This window comes from Leptodactylus fuscus, chromosome 6 (assembly GCF_031893055.1).
Source record: "Leptodactylus fuscus isolate aLepFus1 chromosome 6, aLepFus1.hap2, whole genome shotgun sequence".
Lineage (NCBI taxonomy): Eukaryota > Metazoa > Chordata > Amphibia > Anura > Leptodactylidae > Leptodactylus > Leptodactylus fuscus.
This window is the reverse complement of record NC_134270.1, coordinates 160,555,305-160,577,256: the sequence shown is the minus strand read 5'-3', so window position 1 is coordinate 160,577,256 and position 21,952 is coordinate 160,555,305. Positions and strand designations below refer to the sequence as shown.

Genomic DNA, 21,952 nt, shown 5'->3' with positions numbered 1-21,952 from the left:
AGTTCAGCAGCCATAGTAGAGTCTTAGATACAGCATCTTATTAGTATCCCCTATCCCTCAGTGACTGTGGCCCTCACTATTATGTGTCAGTCCTCACAGCCGTCAGGTCTCAGGCCAGTGCACATACAGCGGCTCGTAGCTCCGCATCCTGAGTGCCGCACATGAGGGGGAGGGGTGTTATGGCCGCTGTGCACACTCTCCTGCTCTCTCCTCCTACAGCTGAGCTGGGATTTCTGTTCTGCCAATAGCTCTGCAATTACCGCATCTCCCCCAGAGACAGGACTGCAGCGGCCGCACCTACAGCCGTCAATGCCGGAGCCCAGGTGAGCCCTGTCCCCCCCTCACACTGGGTCTCCTGTCACCCCAGGGTCACCCTCTCCCCTCACCCTGTATCTTCTATTCCTCTTCTATCAGCCTTCACCCATTACAACCATCCTCTATCTATGTGTCTTATAGAGTGCTGACTACGGGAATCTTATAGAGTGCTTGCTTCTCGGTTCCCATATAGTGCTGACTCCAGGACCCCTATATAGTGCTGAATACTGGACCTCCATATAATGCCAACTACTGGGACCCTTATAGAGTGCTGGCTATTGGACTCCCATACAGTACTGACTACTAGGTCCATATGCAGTGCTGACTACTGGAATCTTATAGAGTGCTTGTTTCTCGGTTCCCATATAGTGCTGACTCCAGGACCCCTATATAGTGCTGAATACTGGACCCTTATAGAGTGCTGGCTATTGCGCTCTTGTATAGTGATGACTACTGGCTTCTTATAGAGTGCTGGCTCTTGGGCCCACATATAGTTCTAGTAACTATGCTCCAATATAGTGATGACTACTGGACTCCTATACAGTGCTGACTACTGTGCTCTATATTGTTCTGAATTTCTGAGCCCTATAATGTGCTGACTAATAAATAATAATAAATAATAATACATTTTATTTATATAGCGCCAACATATGACTACTGGGCCCCTATTCATTGTTCACTACTGGGCCCTATACAGTGCTGATTACTGTGCCCTATATTGTTCTGAATTTCTGAGCCATATACAGTGCTGACTACTGGGCCCTCATATTACTGGCTACTGGGCCCCTATTCATTGTTGGCTACTGGGCCCCATACAGTGCTGATTACTGGGCTCCCTACTATGCTGACTACTTGGCCCCATATAGAGAATATGAAATATATATATCTGACTGCCTATCTCACTTATTCTTTATTTCCAGCCTCCATAGCCTGAGCAGGTAACAAGGTGTCAGACATGTTTCGGAGGAAGCTCTCAGACTGGTCGGACCTGGACACCAGTTCTCTGGTTGACCTGGAGAGAGAAGATGAAGAAATACTTGGAGAATCCCCAGGATCTGCACATAATGGAGGCGGTGGATATGTAAGGAAATATATACATATCTACCGTATATTTATAAATGAGGGGGGCAGTTAGAAACATAGGCACCCAGAGCATGATATACATGAGGCTACATAAAGAGACAGTACACTGACGCTGTATAGGGTAGCACTCAATAATATACATTATACAGTAGTATCTCCTCACAGTCTGTTTTATTATTACTTGTTGTATGTCCAGTATGGAGAAGATAATGACGACGAAGATCCTATATACATCCCATGTACAGATTTCTACCGACCTCAGCACAGCGGAAATTTCTTCAAAGATGGGAAAACTCCAATTGGTGAGTGTGATCAATATAAATGGCATCAAATCTGTCATATGTATCCAGTATAAAGGAGCATTGAAGTGGTACTGTGCAGTGCTCATACAAAGTAAGAACAGGTACTGAGTATGACACCCAGTATACAGGACAGGAACACTGCAGTATCCACGTATTCAGAATAAGAGCAGATACTGAGAATTACACCAGTATACAGGACAAGAGAAGTGGTACTGTGCAGTGTCCTATATACAGAATAAGAGCAGATACTGAGAATTACACTAGTATACAGGACAGGAGAAGTGGTACTGTGCAGTGTCCATATATACAGAATAAGAGCAGATACTGAGAATTACACCAGTATATAGGACAAGAGAAGTGGTACTGTGCAGTGTCCATATATACAGAATAAGAGCAGATACTGAGAATTACACCAGTATACAGGACAGGAGAAGTGGTACTGTGCAGTGTCCATATATACAGAATAAGAGCAGATACTGAGAATTACACCAGTATATAGGACAAGAGAAGTGGTACTGTGCAGTGTCCATATATACAGAATAAGAGCAGATACTGAGAATTACACCAGTATACAGGACTAGAGAAGAGGTACTGTGCAGTGTCCATATATACAGAATAAGAGCAGATACTGAGAATTACACCAGTATACAGGACAAGAGAAGTGGTACTGTGCAGTGTCCACATATTCAGAATAAGAGCAGATACCTAGAATTACACCCAGTATACAGAACAAGAGAAGTGATACTGTGCAGTGTCTATATACAGAATAAGAGCAGATACTGAGAATTACACCAGTATACAGGACAGGAGAAGTGGTACTGTGCAGTGTCCATATATACAGAATAAGAGCAGATACTGAGAATTACACCAGTATATAGGACAAGAGAAGTGGTACTGTGCCGTGTCCATATATACAGAATAAGAGCAGATACTGAGAATTACACCCAGTATACAGGACAAGAGAAGTGGTACTGTGCAGTGTCCGTATATACAGAATAAGAGCAGATACTGAGAATTACACCAATATACAGGACAGGAGAAGTGGTACTGTGCAGTGTCCATATATACAGAATAAGAGCAGATACAGAGATTACACCAGTATACAGGACAAGAGAAGTGGTACTGTGCAGTGTCCATATATACAGAATAAGAGCAGATACTGAGAATTACACCCAGTATACAGGACAAGAGAAGTGGTACTGTGCAGTGTCCATATACACAGAATAAGGGTGCAATCACACTGAGTATACGTTCAGCTCATTCTGAACGTAAAACACGTTCAGAATGAGCGCGTACAAAACAGATCCCATTCATTTCTATGGGAGCCGGCATACGTGCGCTCCCCATTGAAATGAGTGGGCTGCTTTTTTCCCTATTGCTTTCAATGTGATATGCGCGTATCACATTGAAACCAATAGAGAAAAAAGCAGCCCATTCATTTCAATGGGGAGCGCATGTATGCCGGCTTTTGTACGTGCTCATTCTGAACGTGTTTTACGTTCAGAATGAGCTGAACATATACTCAGTGTCAATGCACCCTAAGAATAAAGACACAGAAGTCAGACCTGGAGACATGATACTGTGCATGCTTTGAGTGGTACTGTGAAATTTTTGGCTCTTTGTAGACTTTGTCCTGGTTTGGGAGGAGAAGATTTCATCTAAGAAGAACAAGCCACAAAGCTCTTCCAAAGGGCCTGAGCAGCGGGGACAAGGGAGCAAAGCAAAAGGCAAAGCCGCTTACGAGAATTTTCGGAGACGTTTCCACCGCAACCTACAGAAAGCTGGACTCCTGTGTGAGAAGGTCAGATACCAAGTGTCACATGAGGTGTTTCCAAATAACCCCATAGTATTGTGGTAGCACTGTCTATGGACAGCCACATGAGGCATCCTTCATACTGTACACATCTGATTGATGTATGTCACATCAGTCCTTGGAGAAGATCCTAAACACAGAGGTTTCTTCTCTGCACAGTGTCAATAAGGCCTCATAAGATAATAAATATCACCATCCATCTCTGGGCTATGTTAGATCACACTGTAACAGAAATTATTCTAACATCAAGATAAATATGATACTATCTTTTAATAGATGTTTTCTGTACATGCTGTATATGACATCTGGTTATAGGGACGACTTATGTCATAACCATATGAATGTTCATCCTACAGGAACAGACTCTGAACGAGAGAAGATCTCTGCACTACCTGAAACTTAGCGCCCCCTGGGATGTCCTGGTGTACTACGCTGAGGAGCTGTGTATGAGGGCCCCACTTCAGGTCTACTACTTATGCAGAATTTGTCACATCCTTCATCTTATATCCTATTCAGAAGCCAGATAAGTAGCCATGGGTCAGATGGCAAAACTTTGGATACGCCCACGCTTTGCTGTCAGCACTGCCTTTATAAATGAGCTTTGCAAAAGATTGTGATATGTTGAGCACTAAGGCTCCATATTAGCTCCTTTGCTTGCCACCATGTACACCCAAGTTTCAATGACCTAGGCTACAGATATTTAATTGAAGATGCAAACTTTAAAAGTGCAGTACCCACTATGACCACTCAGTGGTGCTCTACACCGATGGGTGGACTGTTTATAAAATGTGACATAAAGCAGATACAATAATTGATTTACTTTCCAAAGGATCCTCTAAATGGATTTAGCGAAGTAAAACCTCATGTCCCCATCCAGGGTAGCAGAACTCCGCTGTTCCTCTTCTTCATAGGGAAAAGGAAAGGACAACTGTGGAAATCTTTACTCAAAGCAGTTGTTGTCATTTTTTTCAGATATTTTTTGTATTCTCCATCAGGCTCAGCCAAATCCAGACAACAACACATCAGACAGATTCCTCCAGAGGCTGCACCTTCCCAATCCCATGTACAAATACGTCCCCAACAAACCTCTGGATTATTACACTTGTGCATTCCGCAAATCCAAGCTGCAGAGGTGAGAAGGGTTCAACTCTATTAAATGCTATGGGTGATGGCTATAAAAGAGCTGCAAATATAACCAAGAGAATAGGAACTCATGGTGACCACCACAACAAATATATAACTGCTGTAAATCGCCATAATAAGCTGCAGTCCTTACCTACCTTACATCCTGTATTATACTCCAGAGCTGCACTCACTATTCTTCTGGTACAGTCACTGTGTACATACTGTACATTACATTACTTATCCTGTACTGATCCTGAGTTACATCCTGTGTTATACTCCAGAGCTGCACTCACTATTCTGCTGGTACAGTCACTGTGTACATACATTACATTACTTATCCTGTACTGATCCTGAGTTATATCCTGTATTATACTCCAGAGCTGCACTCACTATTCTGCTGGTACAGTCACTGTGTACATACATTACATTACTTATCCTGTACTGATCCTGAGTTACATCCTGTATTATACCCCAGAGCTGTACTCACTATTCTGCTAGTACAGTCACTGTGTACATACATTACATTGCTTATCCTGTACTGATCCTGAGTTACATCCAGTATTATACTCCAGAGCTGCAATCACTATTCTGCTGGTGTAGTCACTGTGCACATATATTGCATTACTTGTCTAGTACAAGACATCCAAGGCCCTGTTATTTTCAAACAAATGTATAATATCCCCGCACTTTTGGTTCTATATCCCGCAGATTCTGAATAATTTCCATTATTTTTGGTTTTCAGGTTTCTGGGCAGTGAGTGTCAAGCAACATATTTCACGAACACACAGAGAAGCCGGATTGTGAGTAGATATATCTGCAGCTCTGGCATTGATCAGACACTGCTGAACCCTCTGCTAACTTTCCCCATATCCCCCTTTACCCTGGCACAGCTTTATGAGATCCTTTCATGTACTCTGTATGGGAAGCGCAAGCATGCAGAGATCGGCATTGAGCGGATGGTAAAGGAAGGGATATACACCGCAGCATTTCCCCTTCATGAGGTAAGCAGGGGAGAACCATCACAACTGTGTCTGAATGATGGGGCTTGTCAATATTAATATTTCATCCACACCAAATAATGCCATCCTTGCACACTCAGAATATAACTAAGACAAGACAGGAGGGTGAAGTATCAATTTATTATTATTTAGAATAATTTAGAATATAACCTGGTAGAGCTATGTGTCTCCAGGGTAACAGACTATAAACAAACCCTGTGTAGTCAGGTCCTTCAGGCATACTCCCATCCATCTGTCCACTACTTCTTATAATATACATTGGTGAGGAGCAGAGGAGAGATGGATGGCATTATGTCTGCAGGATGAGACTACATAGAGTTTATTTGTAGTCTGTAACCATAGAGATGTATAACTCTGCATAGGAGCTGCATACACAATTAATGAAACTCTTTGTACAGGTTCTTTATTTCTCATTTAAATGCAGTGGAGCAATAGACCTGGTTGCAGAAATATACATACCCTTGGGTAGACCTTAAAGGGGTTCTCCAAGGATCCTGTAAATACCTACTTGCTCTGGGACATTATGGTTGGTGAACCCAGGCTAATTTTGACTTTACCTTATATAATCAGAACCGGCACTGGACCCCTCACTCCACCTCCTCCGCCATGTTCACAGGTAAGTTACCTGTGCTATGAGAGCTGATATTACTACAGTCAGCCAGTCCCCATAATACAGGTAAGTTACCTGTGAGCGCAGGAGAGTAGGGAGGAAGTGGAGATCTTTATTCCAGTTACATAAACCAGCCATCACAGCCAGCCCAAAACCCCTGGGTTTACCACCTAAAAGCCATAAAGATCTCTTTAAAATAGGGACAGAAACTGTGTTTCTATTTCTGTACATATAGTTCACAAATCCATCATCTTCTTCTCCTTACAGGGCCCTTATGAGATGCCAGAGTATGAGGTGGCCCCAGAAAACCTCAACCCTCGCCAGATCCTATACCAGTACTGGTCCCGCTGGTCCCAGTGGTATAAGTATCAGCCCTTGGACCACATTCGGGAGTATTTTGGGGAGAAGGTGGCTATATACTTTGCCTGGCTGGGTACATCACCATATATATATATCACTTAGTACATATTTCAGTGTGTAGAGAATTCCTGCACTCTTTCCTACACTGCTTATTAGCAATCTCCAGTTCATCATGTTGGTGTAATGGTATGGAGCCCACACTTGGTGGCGTCACTAGATATTCTCCTACTCCATAGTCATATCTAATACTCGGTTTCTAATACCAAACAGCTCACCAGTATCTGCCATTGACCTTATATCAAGGAGGACATCATGATATTTATGGTGGGGTAGGTTGGTATTATATATTATTGTCCTTTTCTCCTCCGTCTCCTCATCTTCCAGGGTTCTATACGGCCTGGTTGCTTCCAGCTGCTGTGATTGGGACATGTGTCTTCATCTCTGGCGTCCTGACCATGGGTAGTAACACAGCTGCGTGAGTGTGAGGACATTGAAGAGTCTTGGATCTATCTGGCGATTCTGAGGAGATAGTAACAGAAAACTGTATGTTCTGCTCTACAGGCAAGAGATATGTCAGAGCGAGGAGAAGTATCTGATGTGTCCATTATGTGACACCTGTAAAAACTGGTACATCTCAGAGATCTGCCCCATGGCCAAGGTACGTTCCTTCTGGTCATGTCTAATAGTCATGTGGTTCCTTAGGTTTGCCATTATATATTTGTGCCTTCTTCAGGTCGGGTACCTGTTTGACCACCCTGGGACTGTGTTCTTCAGCATCTTCATGTCCTTCTGGGCAGTCACCTTCTTGGAGTACTGGAAGAGGAAGAATGCCACTTTGGCTCATCACTGGGACTGTATGGACTTCCAAGAAGATGAGGTGAAGATCTCAGTAAAAACATTAGAGAACTGATCAATGTGCTGAGCGGTGGATTTGTAGTTATACCTTGACCATTGTAGGCTTACACAACTCATCACTGGCATGAAGACATTTAGGAACCATGGTTGTGTGGGCACTTGCTCAAATATCGGGACCCACCTTATGTTATGTCACTCTCTTTTGTCTTTTTTAACAAGGAACGTCCCCGCCCTGAGTTTGCCGCAATGGCACCACAAATGGAACAAAACCCAATTACTGGGGTCAAAGAGCCGTATTTTCCAGAGAGGGATCGTCTGTCTAGAATCCTTACTGGTTCTATGGTGATTGTGATCATGGTAAGAATATATGACAGGTAGACTGATAAATGCTTTATAGATATTTAGGCCATTGATTTCCTCTGAGATTCTGTTCAGAAGTGATGTCATCAGTCATTGTTATGATAGGAAGGTTTGGGCAGACATTTATTTCCTGTAGTCCTCGTGCCAGGATCACAAGCATGTGGCCTCACCTAGATAGCACATCTATGGATACAACCTCAGCTGTCTCTCTTCTTCACAGCTCTGCGTGGTCATGATCTTCTTGGTTTCGGTCATCATGTATCGAGGAATAGTCAGTATGATGATGTATCACACGGGAAACAGCATTCTTATGACACAGGTATGACACATGGTAGCACCTGGGCACAACTAGGGACCCCATACACTCAACTACTGAAGGACCCTTTAAGGGATACAAGGGTGTTATATGCACCCCCATTGATATAAATGGCATTGTATATGGCCATAGTAATTTGGGTGGCATTGTATATAGCCATGTTAATATGAGTGGCATTGCATAAGACACTTTTGATATGAATATATGATATGAATATATGGTCATATTAATGGGGTAAGGTTATACCAAATATTACTTAACTAACTACTGTATTTTGTTGATTTATGTATTTTCAGGCTGGAAACATTGCAAACATCAGCAGCTCAATGGTGAACTTGGTCCTTATTCTTCTAATGAGTCAGGTCTATACCTCACTGGCTGAGAAATTGACCCGATGGGGTGAGAAGTATACATATATTGCACACAGTCATGATAATGGGGGAGGGTAATACACATCTGATAGGGGAGTAGTAAAGCCCAATATATAATTTAATAACATTGCATTAGGAAATTAAAGGTATCTAAAGGAACTATTTGTCCCTTCCCTTCCTGACACATGCTTGCTTGACTTGACATTCATGGGTTTTCATGTGTCTGGCAGTGGCTTCCTCTAGAGGCATAACTTCAAGATCCTGGGCCCTAATGCAAAGTTTGTAATGGGGTCCTTACCTATCATGTGCTATGTATAAAACTGGTGTCTTCCTATATTGTAGAGAGGAGGCCTTTAGGCCCTTCAGGCTCTGGTGCCAGGTAGCAATTGCTATCTATGCACCACTTATAACAACGCTTCCTCCTGTCTCTCCATTCAGAAGACATGTATGCTCAGCATACTTCCTAAAATGTCAATATCATTCTGAGGGCAGATGCTGGATAATAGTCTAGGACTTGTAGTACCATAAGTTAATGGCGTTCTTGTAAAGTGACAGACAAACATGAGCGCCATGGGTGCCACATCCATTACACCTGCATGTGATATGTAACAGAATGGTGTCACCTTCCTGTACCGTAAAGTCAATATAGATGTCCCTGTGTTATCACAACTGCCCTCTAATATAGGTGCTATATAATATGTGTGTGCAGTAAGAGACTGACAGACATTGGGGTGTGGAGGGAAACATACAGTACTATAAATGTGTATTGAGCACCTGACACACCTGTAGGGGGAGCTACATACTATGGTGATGTAGAGAGGCTGACTGACCACTATGTTGCTCTACATACAGTCCTATGAAAAAGTTTGGGCACCCCTATTAATCTTAATCATTTTTAGTTCTAAATATTTTGGTGTTTGCAACAGCCATTTCAGTTTGATATATCTAATAACTGATGGACACAGTAATATTTCAGGATTGAAATGAGGTTTATTGTACTAACATAAAATGTGCAATATGCATTAAACCAAAATATGACCGGTGCAAAAGTATGGGCACTTCAACAGAAAAGTGACATTAATATTTAGTAGATCCTCCTTTTGCAAAGATAACAGTCTCTAGTCACTTACTGTAGCTTTTAATCAGTTCCTGGATCCTGGATGAAGGTATTTTGGACCATTCCTCTTTATAGAACAATTCAAATTCAGTTAAGTTTGATGGTCGCCGAGCATGGACAGCCCGCTTCAAATCATCCCACAGATGTTCAATGATATTCAGGTCTGGGGACTGGGATGGCCATTCTAGAACATTGTCATTGTTCCTCTGCATGAATGCCTGAGTCGATTGGAGCAGTGTTTTGGATCATTGTGTTGCTGAAATATCCATCCCCGAAGTAACTTCAACTTCGTCACTGATTCTTGAACGTTATTCTCAAGAATCTGCTGATACTGAGTGGAATCCATGTGACCCTCAACTTTAACAAGATTCCCGGTGCCGGCATTGACCACACAGCCCCAAAGCATGATGGAACCTCCACCAATTTTTACAGTGGGTAGCAAGTGTTTTTCTTGGAATGCTGTTTTTTTTGGATTCCATGCATAACGCCTTTTTGTATGACCAAACAACTCAATCTTTGTTTCATCAGTCCACAGGACCTTCTTCCAAAATGAAGCTGGCTTGTCCAAATGTGCTTTTGCATACCTCAGGCGACTCTGTTTGTGGCGTGCTTGCAGAAACGGCTTCTTTCTCATCAGTCTCCCATACAGCTTCTCCTTGTGCAAAGTGCGCTGTATTGTTGATCGATGCACAGTGACACCATCTGCAGCAAGATGATGTTGCAGCTCTTTGTAGGTGGTCGGTGGATTGTCCTTGACTGTTCTCACCATTCTTCTTCTCTGCCTTTCTGATATTTTTATTTGCTTGCCACTTCTGGGCTTAACAAGAACTGTCCCTGTGGTCTTCCATTTCCTTACTATGTTCCTCACAATGGAAACTGACAGGTTAAATCTCTGAGACAACTTTTTGTATCCTTCCCCTGAACAACTATATTGAACAATCTTTGTTTTCAGATCATTTGAGAGTGGGCTGTCCATACTCGGCGACCATCAAACTGAACTGAACTTGAATTGTTTTGTAAAGAGGAATGGTCCAAAATACCTTCATCCAGGATCCAGGAACTGATTAAAAACTACAGGAAGCGACTAGAGGCTGTTATCTTTGCAAAAGGAGGATGTACTAAATATTAATGTCACTTTTCTGTTGAGATGCCCATACTTTTGCACCGGTCATATTTTGGTTTAATGCATATTGCACATTTTCTGTTAGTACAATAAACCTCATTTCAATCCTGAAATATTACTGTGTCCATCAGTTATTAGATATATCAAACTGAAATGGCTGTTGCAAACACCAAAATATTTAGAACTAAAAATGATTAAGATTAATAGGGGTGCCCAAACTTTTTCATAGGACTGTAAGTACTTATTCACATGACAGGGATTCACAGCTTTGTGGTCCTTGTTTTTATCAATGGCCGGCACTCGGCTTCATAAAAAATAATGTATCTATTCACACCACCATTTTTTTTAATGGTTCATATGACTAAATTCATAGAACTTGCTATTTCTTAGCTTGTTTTCTCGTATCCCTTAATAGACTCCAGACTATGAGGGATCTGTGAAAACAGAATACCCTCGGATGTACACTTAGTGATGAAAAAGTATTTTTTTGTGGCTAAGCCCATGGCCCTATTGTGTGAATAAATGGGGCCATGTGCAATAAAGGTCTATAAGTAGCACTAAATACTAGGGATGTGCAGTGTGGAGATGTCAATCCTGTAGGGGGTGCTACATACTATGGATGTGCATTAAGAAGCTGGAAGACCTATAGAGGGTGCTAAGTACTATGGGTGTACAGTGAGGAGCTGTCAGTCCTGTAGGGGGTGCTATATACTATGGATGCTATGGAAGAAGCTGGAAGACCTATAGAGGGTGCTAAGTACCATGGGTGTACAGTGAGGAGCTGTCAGTACTGTAGGGGGTGCTATATACTATGGATGCTATGGAAGAAGCTAGAAGACCTATAGAGGGTGCTAAGTACTATGAGTGTACAGTGAGGAGCTGTCAGTACTGTAGGGGGTGCTATATACTATGGATGCTATGGAAGAAGCTGTAAGACCTGTAGAGAGTGCTAAGTACCATGGGTGTACAGTGAGGAGCTGTCAGTACTGTAGGGGGTGCTATATACTATGGATTCTATGGAAGAAGCTGTAAGACCTGTAGAGAGTGCTAAGTACTATGAGTGTACAGTGAGGCGCTGTCAGTCCTTTAGGGGGTGCTATATACTATGGATGCTATGGAAGAAGCTGGAAGACCTATAAAGGGTGCTAAGTACCATGGGTGTACAGTGAGGAGCTGTCAGTACTGTAGGGGGTGCTATATACTATGGATGCTATGGAAGAAGCTGGAAGACCTGTAGAGAGTGCTAGGTACTATGGGTGTGCAGTGAGGTGCTGTCAATCCTGTAGGGGGTGCTATATACTATGGATATATAGTAAGAGTTCTTGCTGGAGGCTCAGACATAAAACATAATTCAATAACTGCAGAGGTGACAGCTGCTGGGAATCTGAGATTTACCGTAGACAGTGTTTCTAAACATAGCTGTGCTCTGCGGGGACCCGGCCCTCATCCTGCAGCAGTTTGGATGCGTCTCTGCTGAATCTCCAGCAAATTCTTCACATCAATTAAAACAGAAAAGAAAGTTACAAGCCCCAAACATGTCGTGGTGTTCCCCCGATTCTTATTAATAATGGTAACATCTGCGAGAGCCAGTCTAGTCCAGAGTCTCTGTAGAATAAAATGCTCTGCAGGTTTCTAATTCCTAAAATTTTTTTTAGTTCTCTGCCTTTTTCAAGATCTCTGCTTGCTGCCAAATTTGTGCTACTAATATGTTTAATGCCCATAAGATTGTCTACACTGGTGCACTGTAACAATCCCCCAGCTGTGTGATAAGTACTAGGTTAGGACAGGTTTGCAACCTCCAGATTACTGTAATGAAGCAGATTGGACGGGCCCAATGACATTCAGCTTTTGTAACCCTGATCAGGAGAACAGACGCAGACAATGGTGACCTGGACCCATGTGGGATGCAACTGTTTAGGCCACACAGCACCTCACACTAACACTTGCACTCAGACAGAGATAGACAGAAATAACAGAACGTCACACATCTGTTATATTAAAGGTCTTGTACTCCAGCCGCAGCCATATTTTGCACTACATTATGTTTTCTACTCCAGTCACAACCAAAATTACAGTTGCAAAAGGAGTTTTGCAACCAGCAGATTCTGTATGCAGCTCTAGATGTGACTGGAGTATAAGGCATGATAACCAGTGCAGTGAAGCAGAGAACGTCCAGGTGTTTGTCACATACAGATGTGAATGGGGACAACTGGTTTTGGCTCAGTGGTACATTAATATTTGTGGTTCCTCCTCACAGAGATGCATCGTACTCAGTCTTTACATGAAGACGCTTTCACCTTCAAAGTTTTCATCTTCCAATTTGTGAATTTCTATTCATCTCCGTTCTACGTGGCTTTCTTCAAGGGCAGGTGAGAGGGTTTGAGGAAATATCCCCTGGAGGAAGCAACTTGGGGACATGCGCAGTATCACAATGTTCAGCGACCGCCCGGTATAAAATGCGAGTCCTCCCCCTATACAGGAGGAATGTGGGTATTAGTGATGTACTACAGCTGATCTAGATCCAACGCCCATGCAGGATGGAGGCTTTATTACATAACAAAGATGCTAGGCATCACTACATTGCAGTAAAGCAGTGCTCTGCAGCCTGGGGCTCCCAGCATGCCCTGACAGCACGTGGGTTTATCTGCATTGTGTGAATAGACATAATAGTGACAACCCTAAGACATGTTTGTCTATATCCTTCAGATTTGTGGGATACCCCGGAGAGTACGGAAAACTGATGGGCATGAGAAACGAAGATGTGAGTAGAGCGGAAACTGAACCATTCATTTCTTATTTTTTTCATTTGCCTTTGTGTATGGTCAATGTTCCAGAATATCTAACGCTACAAGAGAACTGACAGAGCTCACAAATCATTACTGGTCTGGAATTAGAGGGTTCGCCTTATCTCCCAAAACAGTTCCCCTCCTGTCTATGGCTGTCTGATACTGCAGATGCGCCCCATTCACTTACAGGTGTTATCCGGGCTTAATTGTTTTTAAGTAGCTGATCAGTAGGGGGCCAACACTTAGGCCCGGGTTGATCAGCTGTACATATCTGCTTCCGGCACCCATCTAGTGCACAATACAAGGGCAGGAAATAGCAAGCTTGGTCTGCTGTATAGCATCCAGGTCCCTTCACTGCAGCTGAGCTCCCATTGAAGTCAGTGGATAACCCCTTTAAATGCAGACTCATAACTTTAGGTTATTAAACATGATAGGTGGAATAGTCCGTTAATCCGTTGTGTCTTTGTCTTGTGGCAGTGCGGTCCTGGCGGATGTCTGATAGAACTTGCTCAGCAGCTCTTCATTATAATGGTTGGGAAGCAGATTGTCAGCAATGTACAGGAATTTCTCGTACCGTAAGTTTTCTCAGTGTTGTTGGCACTGGCAGCCATGGTGAAGTCATCATAATAAACCATCCATTGTATTAAGCTGTAAAAAAACCCATACCTATAAACCTGTGGACTTTACACTTTTCCCTTGGCTACCATAAGGATAAGCCATTTTCTAAGGACAGATTTCCCCCCCCCCCCCCCCCCACCCTCGGGGTTCAGCTGGTGTCATTGGCAAAGTTCACGCACACATTTCACTGCAATGGAAGTGTAATATTACAAGGCACCCATCAAAATACATGACTGCAGCAACTCCTCCAGAGCGGGGGCTGGACACTTGTGGGTACTGAGCCACAAGTGTAATATACAGCTTTCCTGTGATACAACTCCTGCTCCCATATTACTACAATAGCCAAATTGTATACTAATCTCTTTCCATTATATCTCTGAACAGAAAGGTGAAATCCTGGCGACAGCGAAGACAATTGGCTAAGGTGCGAGGAACCCAGATTTTGGAGGAACCTCAGCGGTGGGAAGAAGATTATGAGCTTATTGAATGTGAGGGTCTCTTTGAGGAGTATCTGGAGATGGGTGAGTACTGAGCCCAGGTACAGGTGGGTTGCAATGATGTTCGTGTTGGCATCTTCTCAGAACTTATTGTGTCAGCCATTACATGATGGGTGCCATCGTCACAATGTACACATTGACTGTAGATAGGCGGCCATAGGTCATTGTTGCTCTTGGCTCTCATTGTATGGATGACTGACCTGCTAGTTATCTCTGTGTCTCAGTCATACAGTTTGGTTTTATCACCATTTTCGTGGCGGCCTTCCCACTGGCTCCTCTCTTCGCCCTTCTTAATAACTGGGTTGAGATCCGTCTCGATGCCCAGAAATTTGTGTGTGAATATCGGCGTCCGGTGGCAGAGCGGGCACAGCATATTGGTGTCTGGTTTCTTATTCTGGAGGCTTTGTCGCAGCTTTCTGTTATAGTCAATGTAAGTTACCGTCACCAGACATACCAAATAGGTGTGAAGCCCATCGAGAGAACCAACCCTTTTTTCCCCTTTTTCCTCCTTGCAGGCTTTTCTCATTGCCTTCACCTCGGATTTTCTCCCACGTCTCCTGTATCAGTATGAGTATGATAGTCACCTGGAAGGATACCTAAATTTCACTCTATCCTACTCTCCACACAGCTATGTTGCGGCAAATCACACCTTGTGCAGGTGAGACTGGCTGATGCATGACATCCATTGCAGGTAATAATGAGAAAATGGCATGGATCATCCTCTCTTTATATGTGAATAAGTTGTAAGGAATGATATGCTAGACTTGTCTAGTATCCTGCTCTTATTTTCTAGGTATAAAGCTTTCCGGGATGAAGATGGAAAATACACTCTCTTCTACTGGAAACTTCTGGCTGTGAGGCTCGGATTTATCATTGCATTTGAGGTGCGGCTCCATTACCAATGTACTATCAGAGCCAAGGTCTGAGGTCCATTGACATGGATGAGTTGGACACCAGTTATAGTATTAGATATCTGGTACGGAATCATAGCTGATGACTGTGAGCAGCTGATCTCCGCTTCCCTTCATCCATATTGTCTCCCAGCATTGAACTTGATGGATATGTGTAGCTAATGCCATGATGTACTGATGCTGGAAACATTTCTCTCTTTGCAATGGGAATATATAAGTCTGCATAAGGCAGAAACCACACATTGTGGAAGCTCTTATACGTCTCCCTTCTGCTAAATCCACTCCCGGATTTGGATCAAAAAACACAGCAACATCTGCAGCAATAAACATTCAAATGAATGGGTGAGAAAGAGTCCTGCAGGTTTCCGTCTCCTGCTCTGTTTTATGCAGGAAACGGAAACCTGCAGAACGGAGACCGGGCGCAGATGTGAATGAGCCCTAAGTTTTGTTTTAAGACATTGTTGGGCCCAGTGCAAAGGTTTCATAAGTGCCCCCTCCATAACCACCACTTAGATGTACCTGATGCATCCAAATTAATTATAGTGCCCTCGCAGTGGCCTTCACATAGTATAATGCTTCCTTAGTGGCCCCATAGAATATAATGCTCCTCAGTGGCCCATCACACAGTGAAATGTCGCTGCAGTGGCCCCAAATAATATTATAGCCCTCACACATCTGTCCTCCAGTGGCCCCTCAGACATTAACCTGTAAACCCCTGTGGTTCCTGAGACAATAGCCTGTCCCCAGCAAATGGACTCTCAGTGGCTCCCCAGATATTATAATGTCCCCCTCCAGTTGCCCCCAGAGTTTCATGTCTCTCTCCAGTTGTCCTCAGCACAATGGATCAAACAAGAAAAAAAACCTAATACCTTTCCATGTTACCCTGTTCTCTTCTGTGTCTGGTCCGTCCCCAGAGTCTTCAGGAAACAACAGGCGCAAAATAATTGACATCACTACTTCTCCAAAGACACATGGCGCAGAGAGAGAGGTGGAATGACAAAAAGCGGCCCTGGGTAACAAAATTTCCAAGTTTATATAACTTCTGATTCCATCTTGTGTCTCTTGGTCCTTCTAGCATGTGGTCTTCTTCAGTCTCCGTTGTATAGACTGGATGGTCCCTGACATTCCTGAGTCGGTGGAGATTAAAGTGAAGAGAGAGCGGTACTTAGCTAAGCAGGCGCTGGCGGATAACCAGGAGGTACTACTGACGGTGAGTCCGTCCTCCAGCTCTCCAGGTCAGTCAGTGGCACAATGTGTGTGGGTGTGTTGGTGTTGTGTGGTTAAAGCCTGCCTTGAGTATATGTGTTGTGGCCATTTGTGGTTGTGTCACGTTGTTGTGGTTGTGTCACAGTGTTGTGATTGTATCACGGTGTTGTGGTTGTGTCACGGTGTTGTGGTTGTATCACGGTGTTGTGATTGTGTCATGGTGTTGTATCACGGTGTTGTGGTTGTGTCACAGTGTTGTGGTTGTGTCACGGTGTTGTGCTGTCTATATAGGAATCTCTTCTCTACATCTGAAAGGGAGTCAAAACCATCTCTAAGGACCCAGGTGAGTTACATTGTGGATTTCAGTTTCCCTGATACTGTGATAACACATCTACAAAATGGAAAACTGGAAACCATAATTGTGTACCTATTATAGTGACGCAGAATTCACAAAAGAGGTGTCACTGCTTGTGGCCGTGGTGTACGGATGAAAAGATTAGGACTGACATAGTAAAAGCTTAGGCCCCACACAGTAACCTCAACCCCGAGAAGATCCATTTTCAGGATGCAGCAAACAAGATACTTCTGTGAATCCATTAGTTTTAGCCTACTTTTGTGAGTTCTGCCATTGGTGCCTCTTAAAGGGCCGCTCTAGTCTTTAATTGGTGTAAAATGAAAAGATTTCTCAGTTTTTAATAGACTTTGAGGGGAATTAGCTATACTTTTTAGGCTATTTTGTACATTTACCTCCAGAATCAAGCATGTCCTCTACACACCACTTTGCAGAACAGTGGCTGTGTTGGAGCATTGTTTAGTGAGAGGGGCACAGCCTCCTGCGGCTAGCAGATTTACTGTAATTTATGCCAGAATCTGGAGTAAATTATAGGCTAAATCCGCTCCAACTAAGTGGCACAGATTTGAGATTCTGGCACATGGAGGGAAGGAATTGAGACATGAGTCTTTTAATTAAGCACATCTTACCCTGGCGCAGGGGAGATCAAAACTGTCGCAGGTAATGCCAGTCTTTATAAATTGCCCTCTTTATGTTTCAGTGACTTACCATTTTCAAACTCTCCGCTTGCTGTCAATAACTCTTCTATGACGCATTAGCAGAACAAATTTCTATTTTGTCTTGGAGTCTAGATTGATAGAGCTTACTTAGGCTAAGGCCCCATGTTGCAGGCCGTAAAAAAAAAGCGTTGCGGCGGCAACGCATTGCTTTTTTTCCCACAGCTCTTTTCACATAAGGTCCGCAGAGTTTTCCTCTGTGGACTTTCTGCTTCCATTATACCTATAGGGAAACTTTCCGTTAGTATAATTGACATGCTGCAATTTCCAAAACCGCAACGGTTTTGGAAATAGCAACGTGTCCACTGCATGTATTTCTCCACAAGTCCTTGCACAAGTCTTGTATGAAAATCCGCATCATAATCTGTGCTAGTTGGTGTGAATTTTCTTTGTGGATTTCCGTGAACATACATGAGATTTTGGTGCGTATTTTCTGCATATAAATCCTGCTTGTGTGAATGTACACTCGGTCAGATGTACAAACAAGACTAGGTCAGGACAGCTTTACAGCCTCTGATTGTCCGCAATGGTTTCCACTCACTGACAGCAAACAAAGATGAAAATTATGAGGAATAATACACAAAACCACCCCAAAAAGTCTATTAGAAAGTTGTGGAACTTTTCAGTATACTGTTATTAATCAATTATTGCACAAATCCATCTTAATAGGTTATGAATAGATATTTCATATAATATATACTGTATATAAATGTATGTATATACAAACAACTCCGAATCTGTCAGACCTAGATCAGGACATGGCGCTACATTCAGAGTGATACATAATTACTTCAAGAGTGTTATTTGGGGTTTCCTCCAGAACTTTCTGGGATTCTTTAGTCGCCTCCTCCCGTCACAGTTTGCTGCTTTCATAGACACTTTTCGGACAAACAGATTAACATAAATTAAATGTGAAGGGACGGACGGACAATGGAGGCTAAGAGAGGCTCCGCAGCAGACAGGAATGCTGAGCGCGGCATCAGGGTAATGGTATTATCCCACTAATCCTATTCTTTCTGCCGCTGTTTTATTCCACGCACTTGAGGTGTTTTATTTTTTCAGGGCTCCTCTCGCCAGCTATGAGGCCGCATTGTGCGCTGTGCACTTTGCACTCTGACTCCTCTTTTGTTTGGGGAGAATTGAAACATTCGCTTTCCAAATCCTATAATGGAAGCGCATTCCTCCTCCCCCTCCCCATCACACATTCCTCATCTAATGTCTGGCTGACAAGTCTCACGTCATGGCCATTCACAGGTGCACAATTCAGGAGAGGCTGATCAGTGGCTAAAGGAGCAGGACATTGTCCAGATGACCGCACACAACCATAGACACGCCTAGACACAGCTTCAGATATGTATCATAAATACTATTAACTGTTTCTTATTTATATCTATTTATCTATTGCTGGGAAAGTTGAGTGACAGCTAATATGTCTGCCACTACAGATCCCATAGGGACAACCACCCAGCTATTCAGATTCCTGAATGGCAATATTGTGCACTTCAGCCCATAAATAGACTTTGCAATCTCTAGGATAGCTGGTTTATAACCTCTGCAACATCTTTAATGGCGGCCATATTGAAAACAGATATCAACAGGAAATATCTGAAGTTTTGACAGAAGACCCAAGGACAGATATTTGCTGCGGATTGTGTTACATGTTGTCATTTCAATTTTAACTAAAATGTAAATTGGCGTGGGTTTTAGTAAATAAAATAGGCAGATGAGGCAAGGATCGAGGACTGAGGTGCAAGAAAGGTTCTTACGCCAAACATGTGCATCAGTATCACCCGTCCATGCCAGATGTCCGAAATACAAGGATTGATAACTGTATCTGTGTCCTATGTCCTGGGACATCTGTGCATCAGGGAAGTTGGTTCGCTCCTCTCTATCCATGTGACCGTATCTCCATTTACCGGATATTTCTTATTTTCTTCCTGACAGCAAGTTGCGTTTCACCCAGCGGCCTGAACGACAGAATCTAAGAGCCGGTGATGATGATGATGATGCTGGAGACATCTAAGGTGGCTTCAGTGACTTGGCGATTGGTTTCCCCTGGCCATAGAAGTCTGAAGTTGAGATGGTGAACCACAGAAGAGTTATCGGTCCATCTGGAGATTCATACGCACCGCAGCTAAACTTAAGTCTTCCATCCAGAGCACAGGATAACTACTTCTTCATCTGAGCTCAACATATCCGCAGCATCTAGGTGGATAATGTTGTGACAGATTCATTAATGGAAAGCACAATGTCCCTATTGTGACCGGCCGGGACAATCACCACAACTTTTACCAAGCACATACACAAAGCACAGGCAGACATTTGCATCCGTCTCCATCATTATGTTCTGAGGCGGCTGCACAATTTGTCTCAACGTTAAGATTATTGAAACGCGTTAAAATCAAATGTTTACAAAAGTCCAACATAACATCAGAAGGAGCAGGAGGGGGCACTCTAGAGCTACATTACATAGAAGGATGTAGTGATAAGATTCCACCCCCAAGCAGCAACTGGGACTCTGAGGAGCGGTTAGCTATCTCGTACCTGCCGACACTACTGAGACTTATAGTAGTGGCTGATCCATTGCCCTATCCCTCATGAAGGGGGTTGCTATACAAGGAATTAAGTCTTGGATCCGGGTTTACATAATTATTGCTGTAGTAAAGGACCAGGGAACAGTCTTCCAGAGCCCATCCTAGGGCCACAAGCACAAGTGAATATTTCATATATAATAATAATATATAAGACATTATAGATTTGTCCATATATCCTACTGCCGAAAGTGTACCCTGACCCCAACGCAGTGCACAAACTGGTGCAAGAGATGTCCGATGTCAACGGACTTTGCTGTATACGTCCAACCGGCATGCAGAATATAGTCAGTGTATAGAGTAACATCGGGCTTATGTCACTAATGTATAATGTTCTATCTCACATCTCTTCCTTGTAACTCAATAGCTAAAAGAAGAAGATGATCAAAAAAATATATATATAATTAGAAAACTAATAAAAAAAAATTTGAAAAAATAATTTTGAACATTTTTATGAAATAATATTTTTCGGTGATATCAAATTGCGGTATCTACTACAACAGTCTGTGGTATTCGTGGTAATAATCTGCAGTATCTGCCATAACAATCTGTGTTCTAGAAGCAGTACTGTGTCTCCTAAAATGGGTTGTCTGGTTCCAAATTGATTTTTCCTATTGATTAACGTATCCACAGGACCCCACACAGATCAGATGTTCTGGCAGTGATTGGTAGCTGTAAGCTATAGCATTGGGTGTACAGTTTGTGCAGGGTCTCCTATTCAATAGATTGTAGCGGTGCAGGAGCCCCATGCATTGTTTAGCGGTGGTTCTGGGGAAGTGCAGCCCCCCACAGATCACATACTAATGATCAATCCTGTGCATATTTTTTATTAGTATAAGAAATTGATTTGGGCCTGGACAACCCCTTTAAGGAGACTCCCTCTGCAGACCACTTTACAATGTGCAAAGTCTTACCAACTATGCTCTGCTAAGAATTCATGGAAAAGACCATGCAAATAAGATCTTATTGATGGAATAAGAAAAACGTGCGCTATCGCCACTTTTTGGAAGATAGCTCTCTGTAGATCAACGCCTGGTTTTCAGGTAACCTAGTGATTAAAGCCCACCCGTTCATGCTTATTGCCCCTCATCAGGGTAAAGCAGGGTATTAGTCTGCCAAGGAGAACTTATTTGCATCTTCTTTTTCCTTTGTTCTAGTAAACGTGTTGGCTGAATCATCTGGTCCTCTATATGTCTTGGATGTGTCAGGGGTAATCTGCAATGAGTAATTTTTTTTTCTGTTTTTTGGGGATTATATTATACGATATTACAATACAGTTTCCACATATATCCTAAGGAGTTACTGGTATGAGGCATCGGGTACCCTGGTCAACGTCAGAGCTCACCATTGGCAAAGCTGAGTGAGACATCACAGTAATCCGCTGCTATGTCTGACTTACGCTGACACCTTGTCACACATTCAAGGCCAATTTTCTGCTTTTGATCTTGATGCAGGTTGCACAGGCTGAGAGCCACAAACAGGTTGTGACAGCCCCCGCTGTGCCCA

At 43.0% G+C, this 21,952-nt stretch overlaps 1 protein-coding gene across 2 annotated transcripts; it reads left to right on the top strand.

Annotated features, from left to right (window-relative positions):
• Positions 1–174: 174 nt before the first annotated feature.
• On the top strand, positions 175–20,818 carry ANO7 (anoctamin 7). 2 transcript variants are annotated; one of them, XM_075277834.1, is made up of 24 exons: positions 175–323; positions 1,236–1,396; positions 1,595–1,700; positions 3,326–3,501; positions 3,870–3,977; positions 4,509–4,645; positions 5,381–5,438; positions 5,529–5,639; positions 6,535–6,700; positions 7,012–7,102; positions 7,189–7,285; positions 7,361–7,504; positions 7,702–7,839; positions 8,063–8,161; positions 8,455–8,557; positions 13,027–13,138; positions 13,476–13,530; positions 14,033–14,130; positions 14,558–14,694; positions 14,895–15,100; positions 15,186–15,328; positions 15,464–15,554; positions 16,657–16,791; positions 19,800–20,818. In XM_075277834.1, the coding sequence occupies exons 2-24, from the start codon at positions 1,271–1,273 to the stop codon at positions 19,824–19,826; spliced, it is 2,664 nt and encodes an 887-aa protein (XP_075133935.1). In that variant the 5' UTR covers positions 175–323; positions 1,236–1,270; the 3' UTR covers positions 19,827–20,818. The 2 variants fall into 2 exon arrangements, with proteins under 2 accessions (XP_075133935.1, XP_075133934.1); XM_075277833.1 differs by having other exon boundaries at positions 16,657–16,816.
• Positions 20,819–21,952: the final 1,134 nt, after the last annotated feature.